General features: G+C 44.6%; 1 protein-coding gene across 1 annotated transcript; it reads left to right on the top strand.

Moving 5' to 3' along the window:
- The first annotated feature begins 3,223 nt into the window (after positions 1 to 3,223).
- LOC124655493 (glutathione transferase GST 23-like) lies at positions 3,224 to 4,242 on the top strand. The gene is made up of 2 exons (XM_047194374.1): positions 3,224 to 3,625; positions 3,736 to 4,242. The coding sequence occupies exons 1-2, from the start codon at positions 3,224 to 3,226 to the stop codon at positions 4,099 to 4,101; spliced, it is 768 nt and encodes a 255-aa protein (XP_047050330.1). The 3' UTR covers positions 4,102 to 4,242.
- Positions 4,243 to 18,891: the final 14,649 nt, after the last annotated feature.

Raw genomic sequence — 18,891 nt, 5'->3', positions numbered from 1 at the left:
CTCACAATTTTATTTTATTTTTTTAAGAAGATGTAAAGCTTTGCCGTTAAGTTAGCATTATTGGTATGTTTTTTAGGTTATACTTATAATCAAATATTTTCTTTTTATTGTATTGAGATATTACTACTTTTTAGGACTATTTGATATTTGCATCATTCAAAATTCGTCATACCTCAGATTTTTTCGTCCTTCGCCACTGGGTGAGTTTATACGTTGTACTGTGTTTCTGGAAGAAGAAAAAAAGACTCACCATTCATTTTCATTAACGGGGACAGCGTCACAGCGAGGAGCCTGCTTCGTGTGCCGTGACAGGATTGCGATTTGCGAATGCGAACATGTGTGTGTTTCAGCTGGGCCTAGTTGGCCTTTTAGGGAGAGCACCGAAGTGGTTTTCGGAATCCCTTCGGCCTTTTAGGGAGAGCACCGAAAGGGGTTTCCGGAATCCCTTCATTTTTTGTTTTTGGGGAAGACAGTTATCCCTTTAGTATCGCTCATGTATCTCACTGTACTTCGAAAATATCAATTTATGGTAAGTAAAGATGAGTTAGGTGCTCGTATACGGTCACTGGATCTGGGAACACGACGTATTTGTTGACCTGGCACCGCAAAACCTATACACAGATCAGGTTGGTGGCTACCGGCCACCGCACACCCCCCTGGTCGGGTATGGGCCAGGCCCATTTATGTCTGTTCGGCTGTAGTAGTTCGTTTTTTCTTTTTTTTCTTTTCTGGTTTCTTTTTTTGTTTTCTTTTCTTTTTTCTGTTTTCGGTTTTGTTTATATTTTTTCAGATTCGAATTTTTTTATTTTTTTTAAATTTTCAAATTGAGGAAATTTTTAATTCAAAAATGTTTAAATTTGAAAACCGTTCAAATTTGAAAACCGTTCAAATTTGAAAATCGTTCAAATTCAAAAAACGTTCAAATATGAAATTTGTTCAAATTCGAAATTGTTCTAATATGAAAATCGTTCAGATTCGAAAATTGTTCAAATATAAATTTTGTTCAAATTCAGAAATGTTCAAATTCGGAAATTGTTCATAGAAAAAAATACATTTTTGTTTAAATTTAAAAATGTTCAAATATGAAAAATGTTCATATTTTTAAAAAGTGATTTCTTTTTAATTTGAATTTTTTGAAAAAGTTCAAATTTAAAATATGTTAAAATTCGAAACTGTTCAAATTTAAAAAGTAAAATTTTCAAAAAAGGCTAGATTTTTTAGAGGCTGAGCGATTTTTTCCTCGAGCGAAAACGACAACGCTTTACGAGCGGAACCGAACCACCCAGAATCGGTGATAATGGGCCAAGCCCACAGACAACTAGAGGTGTGCGGGACGTGGTCCACACCGACCAGGTCGGCATATATCACCACCCACGTGGCACCGCATGTCCGCCCACACGCGTGACCAGACTTTGGATGTGCAGAAACCAATCCACCACTCCCCTTCCTCTTCTCGAACACTAGATCTTTTGCCGCCCCGCTTTCCACCGCGCGCTCCACGCTAGGACCAGCCGGATCCGGACGCGCCTCTGCACGGGAGCTTCACCGCGGCGACATTGAATTCGGCGGTGAGGTCCATGTCGAAAAAGCGGGTCGAGCAGAATGGCGAGAACGTCGGCGCTGCTCGGCCTCCCCACCCAGACTCGCCGGGGGCGCCTGGAGCAGCAGAAGCAGCCGACATCCCCTGTCTTGTTAGAGCATCCCCACTCGTTGGCGCTCCCCACGTCCAAATCCGGCGAAATTTTCGTCCGGATTGGAGGAAGATTTGGCGTGGGGAGGAGTAGTTTCCCGGTCATGTGCTCCCCAAGCGGCGTTTCTCGGGGAAAAAGAGGATGGCTCGGGGAATCCGAACAAAAGAGGAGACACGTGAGCGTGGGCGGTTGGTTTAGCTTCATCCGGAGTCCCCGGGAGACCCCCGGGAAACCGAGGATGGCATGGGGAGTCCGGACGAAAATAGGCTCAAATCCGGACCAAAACGAGGAACCGGGGGCCTGCCTGGGCCGTTTTTCGCCGTCCGGATGAAAAAAAGTGGCCGTGGGGGCTCTGTGGGGAGACGAGTGGAGATGCTCTTACACTCGATTCCGTGGACCTGCGCCGGACCACGTCCTTGGTGACGGTCGCGCCCCACCTAGCTTTGCCGCATCGCGCCCCAACCAGTTACCAGCTTCCGCGGCGACGACGTGGTGCATGAAATCTGCAACAACAGCGTGGGATTCAATGGCGTCATATTGCTGGTTTTCGCTACGGACACACATCGCACCGTCGCTGTCAGGCTGTTAGGCCAATACCTACAGCGATTCCTCGCCCCATGACCTCCTGCATGCCTCCGCTCAAGCGTCATCAGTACCACCTCCCTAGCGTGCCCATGGCCCTGTGTGCCTGACTGCCTGCACGTACGTGCCCTGGCTGAGGCACTTGTCGCGTGATGGCGGCCGGCCGTGCCGCGCTCCGGCGCTGTTGCTCGCGCCGAGCCATGTGTGCCGAGAGTGTCCGCGGTCGTGCAGGTAAGCTCTGGAGTAGAATCAAGGCCGCATGGAGGAAGAAAGAGAACCATCGGCGCAAACTATTTTCTGGGGCTTTTGTTTGAAAAAATAAACTGCCGTCGTGACGTAGACAAGTCGCATTTGCAACTACCTCCTCCTGTACATGGCCCTCTTTAAATTATGCACAGCTGTCCTGACATGTAGACCCTGTGAGCGCCATGTCGGCAAATACGTCGCGTTCCCGGAGCTGGCGACCGTATGTGAGCACTCAACTCGTCTTTAGTTACCACAAATTGGTATTTTTGAAGTACAGTGACCAATCTGAACCTCTCGACAAGTTCAGGTACTTTTCATGTATTTTACTCTTTTTCATTTGATTCAGAAATCGGTAGATACGTATGGAATATGCATCGGGCAGTATCCAGTATTCATGCAGTATCCGATACCGGTACGCTGGCAAAGCGACGTATCCGTGCTTCATAGCCTTAGATTGGAGTGAAAGGCCGATTATAAAAGCTACAGAACGCTTACAGGCAGTAGAGGAGCCAAGTTGTATTATCAATCTCATGATATTCTCGAGTTTTTGTTATGTAAAACTAAAGGTATACATATACTTGATCAGGCAGTCCACGTCCTGTGATAATGTTTGATGGCTGGACGGACCTGGACTGAAGACTTGTATTGTATATCTATCACAAGTCAAGCCACCAAATCTGACTAAACCCGGAAACCATCTGCAAATGTATGCACAAAGCTGGTCGTCAGACAGAGCACTCGATCAGCTAGCTCAACACCACCTCGACCCGCCCGCCATGGATCATCAACAAGAGGAGAAGGTGCAGCTGTTGGGCATGTGGGCAAGCCCCTACGTGTACAAGGTGAAGTGGGCGCTGAGCATCAAGGGCGTGGAGTACGAGTACGTGGAGGAGGACCTGAGGAACAAGAGCAGCCAGCTCCTGGAGCACAACCCCGTCCACAAGAAGGTCCCCGTGCTCGTCTACAACGGCAAGCCGGTGGCGGAATCCGATGTCATCGTCGAGTTCATCGAGGACGCCTGGAAGGGTCGTGGCGGCCGCATCCTCCCCGAGGAACCCCACGAGCGCGCCATGGCCCGGTTCTGGGTGAGGTTCGTGCCAGACAAGGTCAGCGCGCGGTTTAATCATCTCTCCCTCCTCCTCTGTTCCGAGCGAACACGGTTGATCTGAAGTCTGCGCAGACATGATCAAGGCAATATATATATCCATCCATGCAGCTCTCGCCGCCAATCTGGAAGTGGTTCACGACGGCGAGAGGAGAGGAGCAGGAGGCCGCGCGCAAGGCCGCCATGGAGCAGCTGCGGGTCCTGGAGGAAGAGCTCGCCCTCGGCGGGAAGGAGTTCTTCGCCGGGGACAGCGTCGGCCTCGTCGACCTGTCGCTCGGCGCGTTGGCGTACGTGATCCCGATGTACGAGGAGATCATCGGCGAGAAGCTGGTCACCGAGGAGATGTTCCCGTCGCTGTACGCATGGATGGGGCGGTTCTTGGTTGCGCCGCCGGTGAAGGATCACCTGCCGCCGATGGAGGAGCTGAAACTCAGGTTCCGAGCCATGCGTGAATACTTTGTAAAGAACTCCGCCTAGAACAGGCCCTACTCTCTCTCTGCATCTTCAGTTAAACTTCCACGCGATAGAACAAGTATATATATATAATGTATGAAATGAAAGTTTTGTGAAGTGCCCAGGATTCGTGTCTTCAGCGAAATTTTACATAATACTCCCGAATTCCTGTGTGTTTAACTGTTTATAGATGCCAGTTTATATATGCATTTCGGACAAAATGTTATACTTCATTCGTTCCCACAAAGACGGCCATCTATCTATTTTGGAAAAGAGGTAGCACCATACAGAAGTTGAGACAGATTCCAATAGAGTTCAGACTGTTGCCAAGTCCGCTCATATTTTGAGAGAATTTCAGCCAGATCTTCTTTACTATATTTTAAATTTAAAATGTAAATATCTGGTGTCACAAACGGGCCAAATAGTTCTTTCCATAGACCCACGTGCCAAAGAGTTATATTCTAGGCCCAGCATCTACCTGAACTCTCATAGAGCCCCAAGTCGCGCACATAAAAGTCTCTCGCACCACCCGGCGCTGCTGAGCCACCGCTGCAGTAGTGCCGACGGCCGGACGACTCGAGAGTGTGCTTCAAGATGGACCTCAACGACGGTGGCGGTGTGTACACGTGTATGGTCTAAAGGCCTCACCGGTGCCCGATACTGCAGCGCCGTGGCACGGGCGACGGGTTGGTCGACACGCCAGTGTGCTGGGGCTATACCCTCCTCGCCTTGGGCAGCAGCAACGACGATAAGCAACAGAGTGGAAGACGATAGCACAGACATTCATCTAGGCGACAACAGAGAGGGCGGTGAGTGAGACAATTGCATATGGGATATGGGGTGGGGAGTGTGCATGATAGGAGGCTGCCGGAGCTCTGACGGCGGCGATATGGAGGCGGTTCGTCGGATTGAAGACCACCGGCTTGAAATGGGAAAGGGGTCGCGAGATGAGCCCCCTGTCGTGCCACCAACAGTGGCTCGACCGCCTCCACTCTCTATGCTGCGGCCGCCGCTGTCAGTTTGTTATTTGCCGCTGCATGGGAATTTAGTGTGCAAATCATCATCGTTAAGATTAGTTGATTCACACGATGTTGTTCTCTATGGATTTATGCAGCAAGTGTACACTCTGATTATTTAATAGCCATTGTGTCTGCGTTGATTGTTGAGAGTTTCAGCATGTTTTTGCGTTTGTTCACAGTTCTGACGGCGAGTGGTAAGAAAGTGGATAATTTTACTGGAGGTACAAAGGATTTAATGTACATGTATATAGCTGACTTGTATATCTCGCTTTGGCGTCAACAAAGTTGTAGTTCAGCCACTCATTCTCAGTGCACTGACCAACCTAAATCAAGTTAATGAGTGAGGTGATGTACCGAATATGGATTCGGTCAACTTATAAATCTTTTGGAGTGCTGCAAAACTCAGGTTCCGAGCCATACGTGAATACTTTCTGAAGAACTCCTAGAACAGGATACTGTCTCTGCGTCTTCAGTTAAACTTCCCGGCCACAGGACAAGTATACATAATGTTTGAAATGAATGTTTGTAACGTGGCCAGGATTCGTGTCTTCAATGAAATCTTAGATAACACTCAGAAATTCCTGTGTGTCTGTAGATGCCAATTTATATGCATTTCGGACAAAATGTTCTACTACATCTGTTCCCACAAAGACGGTCATCTATTTTGGAAAAGAGGTAGCACCATACAGAAGTTTGAGACAGATTCCAATAGAGTTCAGACTGTTGCCAAGTCCGCTCATATTTTGAGAGAATTTCAGACAGATCAAAAATAAACTTAGTCACCTGGCAAAATTGGGACGTAAATTATTAAACCGCAAGATGAAATTTTCACTGCCCCTGAAATATTTCCAAAACTCAAATGTGTACTATTGCCATACTGCGATTGCGCGCTGGTCTGTCATTAAACCTTTTGGCTGTTGCAGAACACTGTATTAACATATTCGTTTTTTATCGTAAAAAGATAGACCCTTTCTGTAGCCAAATCATGGTACGCTCCATGTTGTGATGAACAGTGGAATCAATCGATGCCAGGCTGATTGTTGCACCAAAGGTAATCATTTGTTTTCTTGACCAGATGTTGACCATGTGAGAACCATTGTCGTCATGTGCAGTATGGGGTTTAGGTTCAGATTGTTTTCTTTCTTCTGTGTCTTGCTTCCAGCTTCGAGGAGGAACATACTCCCATGATTATTAAATTATTTTAGCCACATTGAAAGTTAACATCAGCAATGAAAATACAACCACTTCACCAGTGTCTCTTAGTTGCAGGACATGTCCTCGAGGTCCGGACAGATTTTCCAATGACAATGGTTCCATGGAAGCTCTGTTCCACTTAGCAACGGTGGCGTTGCTAATCGAGACTAATGATGAACCAACATAAGCATCCGGAAGAAAAGAGGATTGACAATGGACCTAGCTCCACTGAATCCTAGTCCCGTCTCCTTGACATCAGATTTCGATTAGACAAGCATATCTCCATAAATTTTAAACGATTGGTAGAGATAGTGTAATACAACAACATCTCACATATATCTGATAGAGTAAGACAAATACAACACAAAAATGGAAACTGCTGGGCGTCCCCCGGGGGATCTGATTGCCCAGCCCCCGGGTCCCCAGCCGTCGGATCAACCATTTTGACGGTTAGATTTGCATGTAGCAAAAATACATCTCCGGCAGCAAAAAATCACCCCCGGCAGCAAATGACTGAAGCAAAAAACGGTTCACCCATGAAACAAAATAAAAAGGTCTGGGCTCGTCGGAGACCTCGCCGGAGACCACGTAGCAAACATATTACATAGATGTAGCAAAACCGCAAATAAAATGTAGCAAATTTTTTTATTCATATGTCGCAAATCCTCTAAGACATTAACGAAGACCTCGCCTGCAGCCGACAACAACACCGTCCGAGGTTGCAAGCAACTCCGTCTCGTCCGGAACGAAGCAACATCAGAAGTCGCTAGTAGCAACACCACATGCCTATGGTAGCAAAAATGCATCCTCCGCCGGTAGCAATATCAGACACGTTAAATAGCAAAACCGACCTACGCAGGTAGCAACGCCGCAAGCCTAAGGTAGCAAACCAATCCTTCGCCGCTAGCAACGTTGGAAGCCTAAGTTAGCAAAATTGGCCTCCGCCGGTAGCGACACTGGAGACCTAAGGTAGCAACCTCTCGGAGACGCGCCTGGATCGGCGCATGGAGGTGCTCGTAGCACCAGCGCAGCACCTCCGCCTCGAGAGTGCCGAAGCTGCGTGTGGTTCCCGGGGCGGCGCCGGCCATGGACCTTGTGGTCGTCCCGGACCATACAAGCGACCGCGGTGCTGGGAGCCTGGGCGAGAGAATAGTCGACGGAGGTGCTCCACCGGGGAAGGCGTTAGGCTGGGCTTGGATTAGAGGGCGGCGGCGCTCCGTTGGGGATGGCGGATTGGCGGCGGCGGCGCTCCGTGGGGGATGGCTGCGGCGGCGGCGCTCCGTGGGGGATGTCGGCGGTGGCGGCGGCGGCGCTCCGTGGGGGATGGCTGCGGCGGCGGCGCTCCGTGGGGGATGGCTGCGGCGGCGGCGCTCCGTGGGGGATGGCGGCGGCGCTCCGTGGCTTTCGTCGACGGGAGAGGAGGCCATGAAATCCGGTTGCGACCTGCGGACTAGGAACGAATGGAAAAGAACGAGTGGTCGAGAAGTGTGATACGTGGGAAGATAAGGTTTTCTCCTTTCGTTCAGCGCGCATGCCAGCAACGCCGCACGATGGAGCCATCCAACGGCGACGCGCCAGGAGGTTGGAACGCGCCTCATCCCCCGGAGGATTACAATCATTTTCCCACAAAAATAGCTGATATGTTTTCTGAGAAGGAAGAGAAAGCCTCTCACCCTCTGCATTTCGGAGGCCTATAATTTTGTTAAAAGGCAAACATTAAAACAGCTTAAAAAAACATGCCATCCATTTTAGACATGCTCCCTAAACCATCTCACATAACCTACTACTAACGTGTCACATGACCACAATCGGAAGACAATATTAACATACGATTTAACAAAGAACAATCTACACCAAGATACTTCCGGAAAGGTATTGACATTTGTAAACAGAGTTTGCTGAGTTCAATCAAAAACCAAACATCAGCCCATAACCCACGAAATGAAGCTTCAAGCTTTGTGGCAGGACCTCCAACAAGGAAAATTAAAAAAAATGTTTTTTGATCTAGCTTTTATCGATAAATGGTATTTTATTACTTAAAAAATTAAGCATTATATCCGATCTCTGCATAACTAACATGCACACAGCTGCAACAACTTTAGTAAAATAAAACAAAAATAAAGCAGAAATACAAGTACCAAGAAACTGTAAATCACCTATGATGATGGAGGATCAATCCATAGATCATGTTGCCATCCATGCTAGATAAAAATGTCCCTCTTCATGTCGTCTAACCATATAGACACCTTCATAAATAGGTATCGATTATCCACGCACTGTAGAGACGATCATGAATGGAGCAAACTAGTGCACTAATGAGTGCATCTTTGAAGCATGTTTAACTTATATTTTTGCTCGTGTAGTGATAGGGTTTTGGTATTTCACCGCGTTTGTGTGCACATTTTGTGTATGTTTGACCAAGATCCCATATTGAGGAGTTGATGGAGATGTTAATTGGAGCAATGAATTTTTAGTACAAATATGGTGATTTGACGCCATAAATCCCTCCAGAATAATTATTCTCGCACATGGGTCGAAAGCAAATCCGAAAGGAGGTTCCAGAGGTGTTAACGGCGGTCGGTACGGGTGGAGCCCATCCGTACCGCCCGCCCGTATGGCATTGGCATGCCACCATCTCCACCTCATCAAATACTTTCACCACGTGATGAAAGATGTGAGATCCGAAATTCAGAAAAATCACAACTCGTAGAAACCTCACATGTGGAAGGGATCTAGAGTGGCAACTTGCAGAGGGCATCATTCTTGCTATGCAGAGGTCATTGCAGACCAAGGCATCATCCCCCACCATCAACCGATGCATCTTCATCACCATCACCAATCCAATCTAGTTTACCCTCTTCTTGTTGTAATTCCAATTACTATCGTGGGTTTGCATTTGAATTCATCTATATACCCGTATACCATTCATATGCCTATGATGATATTGTTTATTGCCTCTATGTGTGAGTACTTTTTTTTAAACAAGGGAAGGGTCCCGAAGGACCCGGATGCTGCATTAATTACCGTCGGTGGGTTTACAGAATACAAAGAGGACCTCCAAGAAAAGTAAAAATATAGCAAAGTCCTTGAAAATTACAAGTAGGATCCTAAAACATAATGGAAATTCACAAACAGATCCTTCTCCACCGGCGTCGATCTGAAGCTTCCGAGAACAGCCACCCGCAACACCACCGGGGACTAAGCCACTTGGGGTGGAGCAGATGATGAACGCCGCATGGAAACTGGTGAAGGGCCTCTTTGATGGCTCAACGGCCCGGAGGTTGAAGGAGAGGTAGCAGTAGCAAGCGGTCGGTGCCAGAGCTCGGAGCGGCCGCCAATCGGCCATAGAAGTCAACGGCGGGCCAGCTCTTGACCGGCGGAAGGTCGCTGAGGACGTGCTCCCGATAACCACAGCATACTTCACACTTCCCTACTCGCCAGATCTAAAGAAGCCACAACCAGATTGAAGTTCCTCTTCTTGCCCATCACCTCGATGGCTTGAACAAAGAGGAACTGCAAACGTGTGGACTTGATCTGGGGAGCTACCGAGCTTATTCAAGAAGGAGCTCTCGCCGGATCCAGTCATCCCCATCGGCCTCCACCATGAAGGACGCAAAGAGGAGAACGCCAACATCTCAAGGCCGCAGCTCGTGATTTGCCATGGGAAGCTCCAAGGAAGCGGCATATCGCCAAACTCCACAAGGGAAAACGACGGCATCTAAAACTAGACCTAAACTACAGCTATACACGGTTGGGACCCCCACCCGTCTCGACACCAGCAACCGCCGGAGAAGAGAGGGAGAGGGGCAGGCGGCCCAGATCTAGAGAACTGGAGAAGGCGGGTATGTGTGAGTACTTTAATATGTTGTTGGGGAGATGGAGAAATCCTAGCAATATTATGACGTGAAATAAATATGATCTATAATTTCAGTTCACGAGCATGTATTAGTTCTCTCTCTAGATATTATATGAAGTGTACAATGTAATATTTTCCTACGAGACTGGGGAGAGAATTACCATTGGACATGTGGTAGTACGTACAATGATAGGTGGCATAACGTGTTGGTATGCTATTCATGTGGGTAACAGTAAATAGAAGGGATTCATTAAGCTCATATCAATATCCATGGGAAGACTCTTAATTGTGAGGGATCGAGGAGGCTTGAAGTTAATGAGTATATATTAATTCTCTCTCTAGATATTATATGAAGTGCACCATGTAATATTTCCTACGAGACTGGAGAGGTAAATACCATTAATCATGTGGTAGTATGTACGGTGCTAAGTGACATAACTAGTCGGCGTGCTATTCATGTGGGTACCGGGGAATAGAAGAGATTCACTAATATCATATCAATATCTAGCGGAAACCCTTAATTGTGAGGGATCGGAGTGGTTTGCTTACAAAGCAACTTGAACATCGTCATGCTCCTCGCCGAGGGATTTCTTCGTTGCCACATCCTCCTCCCTCTTTGATAGGCATGAGTACTTTGATCCAGAGCCGACGTTGGACCCAAGAGATGAAGCGGCATCGCCCATGGACCATGCAAGAAGCGTCAGTGTGAACCTTCACCTACGTGTGTCCCTCATCTCTTGTGTATCCCTCAAAATTGGGGAGAATTTTCTTCTCGCCCTCTTCTCGCCCTCTGCAACTAGGGAGGCATACGGCCTTTAGGCATGAGTACGAGGATTTTTTTTAATCTTCTAGTTGTCTCCATGCGGGAAACCCCTAGCCCCTAGCCTTGCTAGGTTGTAACACACCAGACCCCGGCAACCTTTAGGTTGGTGGTCGTTACTCCTCACAACTCCTTAGGAATTTCAGACTAGCCTCACGAACCAACACACGTTTTTCTAGCGCACTTTGTCTTCACACTTCTGAAAAGTATCCCACCCCCGAATTGATCGTGACCAAGCACGCTTAAACTGGAGATGAACTTTCAGGAAGAAAAAGTGATGGTATGAGTACACAACAATCCCTTAAAAAACCTTGGGCCAGATAGATTAGCTCCACGAACCAACAGAAGTCTTTCAACCACAATTTGTCTTCAGTGAGTGTGCACACTGATACGTTGCAAACGTATGTATAATTTTTTATGCTCAATGCTTGTTTTACACTAATATATATATGTTTTGCTTATACTTTGTTGCACTTTTATATATTTTCCGGCACTAACCTATTGACAAGATGCCATAGTGCCACTTCCCTGTTTTATGTTGTTTTGTATTTCAGAAAAGTTGTACAGGAAATATTCTCGGAATTGGACGAAACAAAAGCCGAAGATCTTATTTTTCCGTAACGAAGAAGAAGTCCAGAGGATAGATGAAGAGGCACTACAAGAAATATGTTAACTAATGACCTTCTTAGAATGACCACATATAAACTCGTCATAACTCTATGACCATTTCACAGCAATTGGTTGTAAGTTGCTTGGGGAGGTCCAAACCCTAATTTTCTACGACCATTTTAGCTAGAAAAGTCATAATTACTTTACACGAAATGGTCATGAAAATATGATATTGTCTACGGCCCTATCTTCAATAGGTTAAGACCAATTTAAATGGTCAGGCCAACTAACTCATGATACCTTAAAATAACTAGTTGACCACCTCACCAATTTTGCCTACGTGTCTTATATATGTGTCAAAACAACCACGATCTGGAAAGCTAGACCCACACACTGACATAAGGGACGAACTATCCTAGTGGACATATAAATACATGTCCCCAGGGCAGAACTAACAATTGAACTACTCCCTCTGCATATATGTATGCAGGAATCGGCAAAATATATGGCGCGGAGATTAGAACCAGTATCCTGACAATCCTGCGAGAACGGAAATTGGACACGCTCTCCCTTTCCACGCCCCACGAAACAAAAAATTCGCTTATTTCCCGCACATACGGAGACAGCCCACCCGCGGTCCAACAATTTTTTTTGGTTTAAGTCCCCACCAATGCACCCGCGGGCAAACGAAACCCTACCTTTTCTCCCCGTCCACATACGCCGCCGCCCCTCGCAAGGAGAGGTACGGCGACCGCGTCGCCCCTCCCTCTTCTCCACCACCGTCCCTTCGCACCTCGTGTCTCCCATCGTGACCAGCGGCGGCGCGCGCGTCCTGTGGTGAACCAGTACATGGTCCGCCAGATCTGGCCACCGCCATGCCTCCTCTCTCTATTTCCCTTCCCACAGTACTATCTCCCTCCCTCACTTTGTCTTTCTCTCTGTGCACCACCCTTCTCCCGAGGCGCCTGACAGTGAGGAGGAACTCGGCGCCGTTTCAAGCCTGGGAGGATTCGTCGCGGCCGGTTCTTCCCCCTGATGTGGACGCCTCCAACGACAACAGGATCCACAACTTCATCGTCGGTGCCTTCGTCGACCTGCTCGTCGCGTGCCTCATCTCCCTCCACCGTGAAGAAAATTGTTAGCGCCGCTCAGATCCGCCAGAGAGGTATGTTCTATATATACAATCCAACGCCCTGAACAAGATCCATTATAGATGCACTTGCAGATGCGGTCCTGGCTTGGCCATGTGTCCTATCTACCCGGTGCCAGATTTGAAGGCTAACACTCGAGATGTTAATGCAGGAGCTTCTCCATAAGAAAAAACGGTCCTGTTGGCTGCCGCTGCTGTTCTGGAGGCCGGCAGCACCAGCGGTGAAGACGGGTCCTGCTCACCAACCAGGACAAGCTACGAGAGCGTCTGAACCAGGTTGGGCCAACCTCTTCCTGAAGAGGACCATGCTCAGAAGTCCATCCGGATCAAAATAGGTATCCCTTTCTCCTTCTCTTATACTGGATTCACATGTTTTGCCTCTTGGATTGATGGATATGTATGATTGTACTGAATGTAAGCATTGGTGGTCTTCCGAATGCATTACCTAGTCATGCCAATGGAACTAGGATTAGAGTCTTGCTCATGCCATCTAGTACACAAGAATTTGAGAAGTTAATGATTTAAATCTGCATGCTAGATCTCTGACAATAATTACAGTGGCTGGTTTTGAAACTGAATGCTGATACTGTTAATTTCCAAAACTGCAGTAAACTTATGTTCTTGAAATTTATAAATGTTGTAGAATTTTTTTGCTTCTCTGATTAACCTCATTTGCACATTCTGTAGGGGTTTATTGTTCCCTAAAGTTTAGTACCAATGCATACATAGTTGAGTCTGGGCTGAATAAGACCACGGGCACAACTGAACCAAGATGAATACTTGATTTCTGCTATTGTTAGCATAGGGCTGGTTGATCGTTGCATACGTGCCTAGCTTGCTTGCAAATCTGAACTGCGGGCCATCGATGTTGTGCAAATAGTTACTAAATTGAATCTTTTTATTTGAAATTGACCATCAAACAAAGGCAGAGAAGGCGTTGTACTCATGTGCCACAACCCACTTTACACTTGACAATTTAGTTTCAGATTAGCTTTGTAGCACACATCCAGGGTTTTATCTCGCTACGTAACAATGTCAACATGTAACGGCTTTCTACCGCCGCCTATTTTTCTGTTCTCTTCCTCTTCAGAAGTTTTTATCGTATTCTATTGGGTGATTGATAGCATTTTATGGTATTTTTTTGTGTCCCATGGATGACATGACCAATTATTACTTTGATTCTTTGCTAACAATTTGCTAAAATTCTTTGCATGTACAGATGTACATGGTTCTGCCTCCACAAGCAATTCCTGTTCTGTTAATGTAAGCCCTCATCTAAAATATTTATTGAGAATCGCTGTTTTGTACTGGCACTATACCTTGTCCGCTAATTATAACAGTTATAGAGCAGCTCGGTCTGATGCATGTTCTGTTGTGCTGCTCCATATTCTGTTTCCTAGTTAAATCCATATTCTGATTTATATTCGCCTGTGCAGATCCTATAAGGAAGGCGCTCTCATATTGTCCACGACTCTACCTGTCATCGGTCACTGCAAATAACGTGTGTGGTATCTCAAATCCTTTTTCCCACATTACAAGATGCATTACCAAACAAACAATGGTTGAGTGATTTGTAAATGCCTTTTGCAGACCTGAAGGACCCTTAATGCTTACCTGTGTGCTGGGGAGCATCAACACCAGCTAAATTGATGCATTTCCAGTATCGAGTTCACTGTACTGCAACCACATCGTTGCTGCATTCTCTGTATTAGATAAGTCTTCAGTCTTTTCCTTTATTGCTTGGTAGATCTGCTATGCTCTGAATATCTTTGCAGTAGGATCTGTTTGAGTGTATGAGGTGGGTCTCATTGTTTCATATACAATTAATGGAATGTTAACTGAACTGGTGCCGTGTATATAATTTGTTTGCACAGTACATGTTTTCAATGTGCTTGTTCCAAAATAAGCGTCGCAACTTTATTTAAATACGGATGTATCTATAACGAAAATGCGTCTATGATTTTAGCAGCTTCTTCCATCAAAGATGTGGTGGTCGTCAGATCATATACTGATGATTGTGTGAGTTGCTATATCATTTCTACTTGTACCTCAGGTACTGTTAATACATGCATGAAGTTTTTCTAGTGTCAAGATCCTGAAGTAGTTTGCTTTTTCTAGTGTCAAGATCCTGAAGTAGTTTGCTTTTTCTAGTGTCAAGATCCTGAAGTAGTTTGCTTTTTCTAGTGTCAAGATCCTGAAGCAGTTTAGTTCCCTGGCAGATAAATTTCAATTTTTGGCACTTTGGTAGGCAGTTAACTTCCAGCTGTATTTCCCTTGCAGTTTATGTAGATCGTGGAGCCTCCTGCTCCTTTGAGAGAAGATCGGAAGAAGATGCCTGGGATGTGCACCACAGTTTTAGAGCTAGTTTGGATTGAGGCCTGAGCTCGGTGCCTGGGAGAAAATCGAGCATGGCATGTGTATCAGTTCTTTACTGTAGTTAGGCGGCTAACTGTGGATGTGCGTACTTGTAACAGATGAAGTGAATATTTCGTTGAACAATAAAAGGGGCTACGGCCAAATAATATTTTTCCGGTACAGATTCGTAAATTTCTGTTTAATGGACCAAATAATATTTCAGCTCTAAAAAGGCTTTAGCCCAAACAATATTTGGACTGGAACACTGTACGCGTAGAACAAAAAAGGGTGAACGAAATGGACTATAACAAGGTTGTTTGGCCCGTGTACTTATAACAAGAATTGACCAAAATAATAGATATATGGGCTGAATCTTGAACTTGGCCCATCTACAGCACCAAATTGGACTGGGCTAATTCTGAATTAAGACCATTTCATTTGGTCGCAAATTTGCCACGTAGGACTGTCCACGTAGGATCTGACGTGGATAGGTTAGATCGCCCACGACCAAATTTTTGGTCATAGAATCTATGACCATTAAGCTTGGTCCTAATTATCGACGACCATTCCAAAATAAAGGTCGTTGTAATCTGATAGTGACGCTCAACTGTCGACCAACAGTTTTTGGTCGTAGCATGGTCATAAATAACGGACAATGACCATCTAGTGACTAATATGGAGGGTCGCAAGTTAGCAGATTTCTTGTAGTGAGGGGCTACAGGGCGGCCAGACCATGCCTAGGCATGGCCCAGGCCCTGGCTGCGCCTAGGGGTGGTCTGGGGCCACCTAGCCTCCACCGACCTCGCCCTTCCGCATATAAATACCTCCCGACGCAAAAACACCAAATTAATAAGCCTCCATCCATGAAAAGTTCTGTAGCTCCGCCGCCGTCGCAGACAAGATTCGGGGGATAGAAGTCTTTGTTCCGGCACATTGCCGGGACGGGGAATCGCCCTTGGAGCCGTCTCCACTGACTCCACCGCCATCTTCATCATCGTTGCTGACTCCCATGATGATGAGTGAATAGTTCTCCCCCGAGGCTGAGGGCTTTACCGGTAGCTATGTCATCTATCTATCTCTCCATGTATGATCTTAATTTATATGATCATGAGCATCATAATCTAGTTGAATAAGTAGAAGTTATTCTTCAACTATTGTGCTACTCAAGTGGTTTTATTTTGTAATCTCCAGGAACACCTTATCCAACGGTGTGAAGGTGACAGTGTGCACATCATGTTTATTTCTTATGCTTAATTTACAGAAATACTTATAAATTGTGGTGTCTAGTTAGTACCATCTTTGTATACTCAAAGTGACAGTGTGGGGCGTCCATAGATTGGAAATGCGAACTTTGAGGAGTGCTTATGCATTCATACGCAGTGAATTTGTGTTTATTATCAAACCAGAGAGTGGTTCAGAGTAGTATTTTGATAATTTATATGTATTCAATTATGGTATCATTGTTGAGAGTGTCCACTACTGAAAGTATGATCCCTAGGCCTTGTTTCTAATCATCGAAACACCGTTTACAACTAGTTCTGCTACATGTTTGCTTACTGCCATTTTTATTTCAGATTGCAATTACCACTCATAATCATCCATATTACGTGTATTTCACTATCTCTTTGCCGAACTAGTGCACCTATAGACCTGATAAGTGTATTGGGTGTGTTGGGGACACAAGAGACTTATTGTATCGTAATTGCAGGGTTGCTTGAGAGGGATATCTTTGACCTCTATCTTCCTGAGTTCGATAAACCTTGGGTGATTTACTTAAGGGAAACTTGCTATTGTTCTACAAACCTCTGCTCTTGGAGGCCCAACACTATCTACAAGAATAGAAGCGTGCGTAGACAGCAAGCTCTTTTCTGGCGCCGTTGTCGGGAGGTAAGGTAAAAGGTACTCACATCCTGGCTACTAAGTCTTTTAGTTGCTGGTGAGTGCTCGAAGTTATTTCCTTTAGATTCTGCAATTACATATTTTTGTTTCTTGTTTTTATTTTCACTAGTTAGACTTAATGGAAAACAACAACAAAATTAGAGAGCTTTATAGTACAGTATTTATCTTGAGTTAGGACATAAGGTATTTGAAGAGAAAATTTAAAAAAAATCTATGGACCTTTACTTGCATGCTAGTAGCAATGTTATTAGTATGAATTCTTTGAACACCATTATTGCTAATGCTATGGAAAAATCTAAGCTTGGGGAAGCAAGTCTTTATGATCTTTTTAGTTCCCCAACTTTTGAGGAGGAAATTTGCTATGATGATACTATGCCTCCAATATATGATGATTACAATAATGATTATGTTATTTTCAGTCCACCTACTATCGAGGATAAAATTAATTATGATTACAATATGCCTCCTATATTTGATGATTATGGTGATGAGAATAATAATGATAGCTATTTTTTGAATTTGCTCCCACTGCAATTAATAAGAATGAATATGCTTATGTGGAGAGTGATAATTATTTTATGCATGTGGCTCATGATAAAAATGTTTTATGTGATAGTTATGTTGTTGAGTTTATTCATGATGCTACTAAAAGTTATTGTGAGAGGAAATATGATTTTAGAAATTTTCATGGTACTAAAACACTTGTCTATATGCTGAAAGTTTTGAAGTTACTCTTGTTTTATTTTCCTATGCTTGTCCCTTTGTTCTTTGTGGATTTTGTGTACAAGATTCATATGCATAGGAAGTGAGTTAGACTTAAATGTGTTTTATATTTTTTCCTTGGTGCTCTCTTTTTCTTCAATTCATATTTCTTATGTGAGCATCTTCTTAAATTACTAAGCCTAGCTGAAAGGCGTTAAAGAAAAGCACTCTTGGAAGATAACCCATGTTTTATTTCTGTAATTTTTCTTTTGTTGAGTCTTGAAAGTTATTACCTCTGTAATAACCTCTTCTTATCATTTTTTTTTTGTTTTTGTGCCAATAATAGCCTCTAATAGGAAGAAAGTAAGATTTGGGGAAGTTGTTGTCCTGAAAACAGATTCTGTGTTGTCACCATAAAAATCCGTATTTCCAGCCAGAACGTAATTTTGAGCTGCCAATTTTTGTGCATGTGCCTCAGTTTATTACCTAACTTTCGTTAGTTGAACACTTTTCAATCTAAGCAACAGACGATTTTTGAAAAAAATCGATCTTTACATGTTCTGTTTTGATAGATTTCTGCCACTATTTGTATTTGCCTCTTAATCTCTTTATCTTTTAGTTCTTTTGAAGAAAGAGTTTTTTTAAAAAGTTTCTACAGTAGCTAATGTTATAATGGATGTTTGATATATGTTAGAACTGGACCAAGTGAATTTTTTATTTTAATTGTACTAATGATGCTAATAAGACTTGCATGAAGTTTTGTATGAAGAAAGTTTTCAAGTGTACGGAGAGAAGAATGATGTAATGAGATGAAGAATGGACCAAAGATCAAGCTTGAGTGCCCATGTCACCCCAAGAAATATCCAAGAGGTACAAGCGTCAAATCTTGAAGATGTCCAAGGCATCCCCTCTTCATCAACAAAACATCAGGTTATCTTTCTATGCGCTATATTTTTATTACTTCATATACTATGTGTTGTTCTTTGAGCGTCTTTATTTTTGCTTTTAGTTTTTTTCTTGTTGTAGCATATGGTTGGACCCCAGCATATTTGTTTTGTAGAATGACACACTCCATTTTAATTGCATAGAACACTCTAGTTTTCGCCCTTATTATTCTGCGAGTATTCTAGTTTGCTAGTACTGCGTTTAGCTCTTGGTTTTACATTCTTATTTTGTTCAGAGCTTGTTAGTTTTCTTTATTTATGTATGA

Source organism: Lolium rigidum, chromosome 5 (genome assembly GCF_022539505.1).
Source record: "Lolium rigidum isolate FL_2022 chromosome 5, APGP_CSIRO_Lrig_0.1, whole genome shotgun sequence".
Classification (NCBI taxonomy): Eukaryota; Viridiplantae; Streptophyta; class Magnoliopsida; order Poales; family Poaceae; genus Lolium; species Lolium rigidum.
The sequence above is the reverse complement of the archived record's forward strand: the minus strand, read 5'-3'. Positions and strand labels throughout refer to the sequence as shown.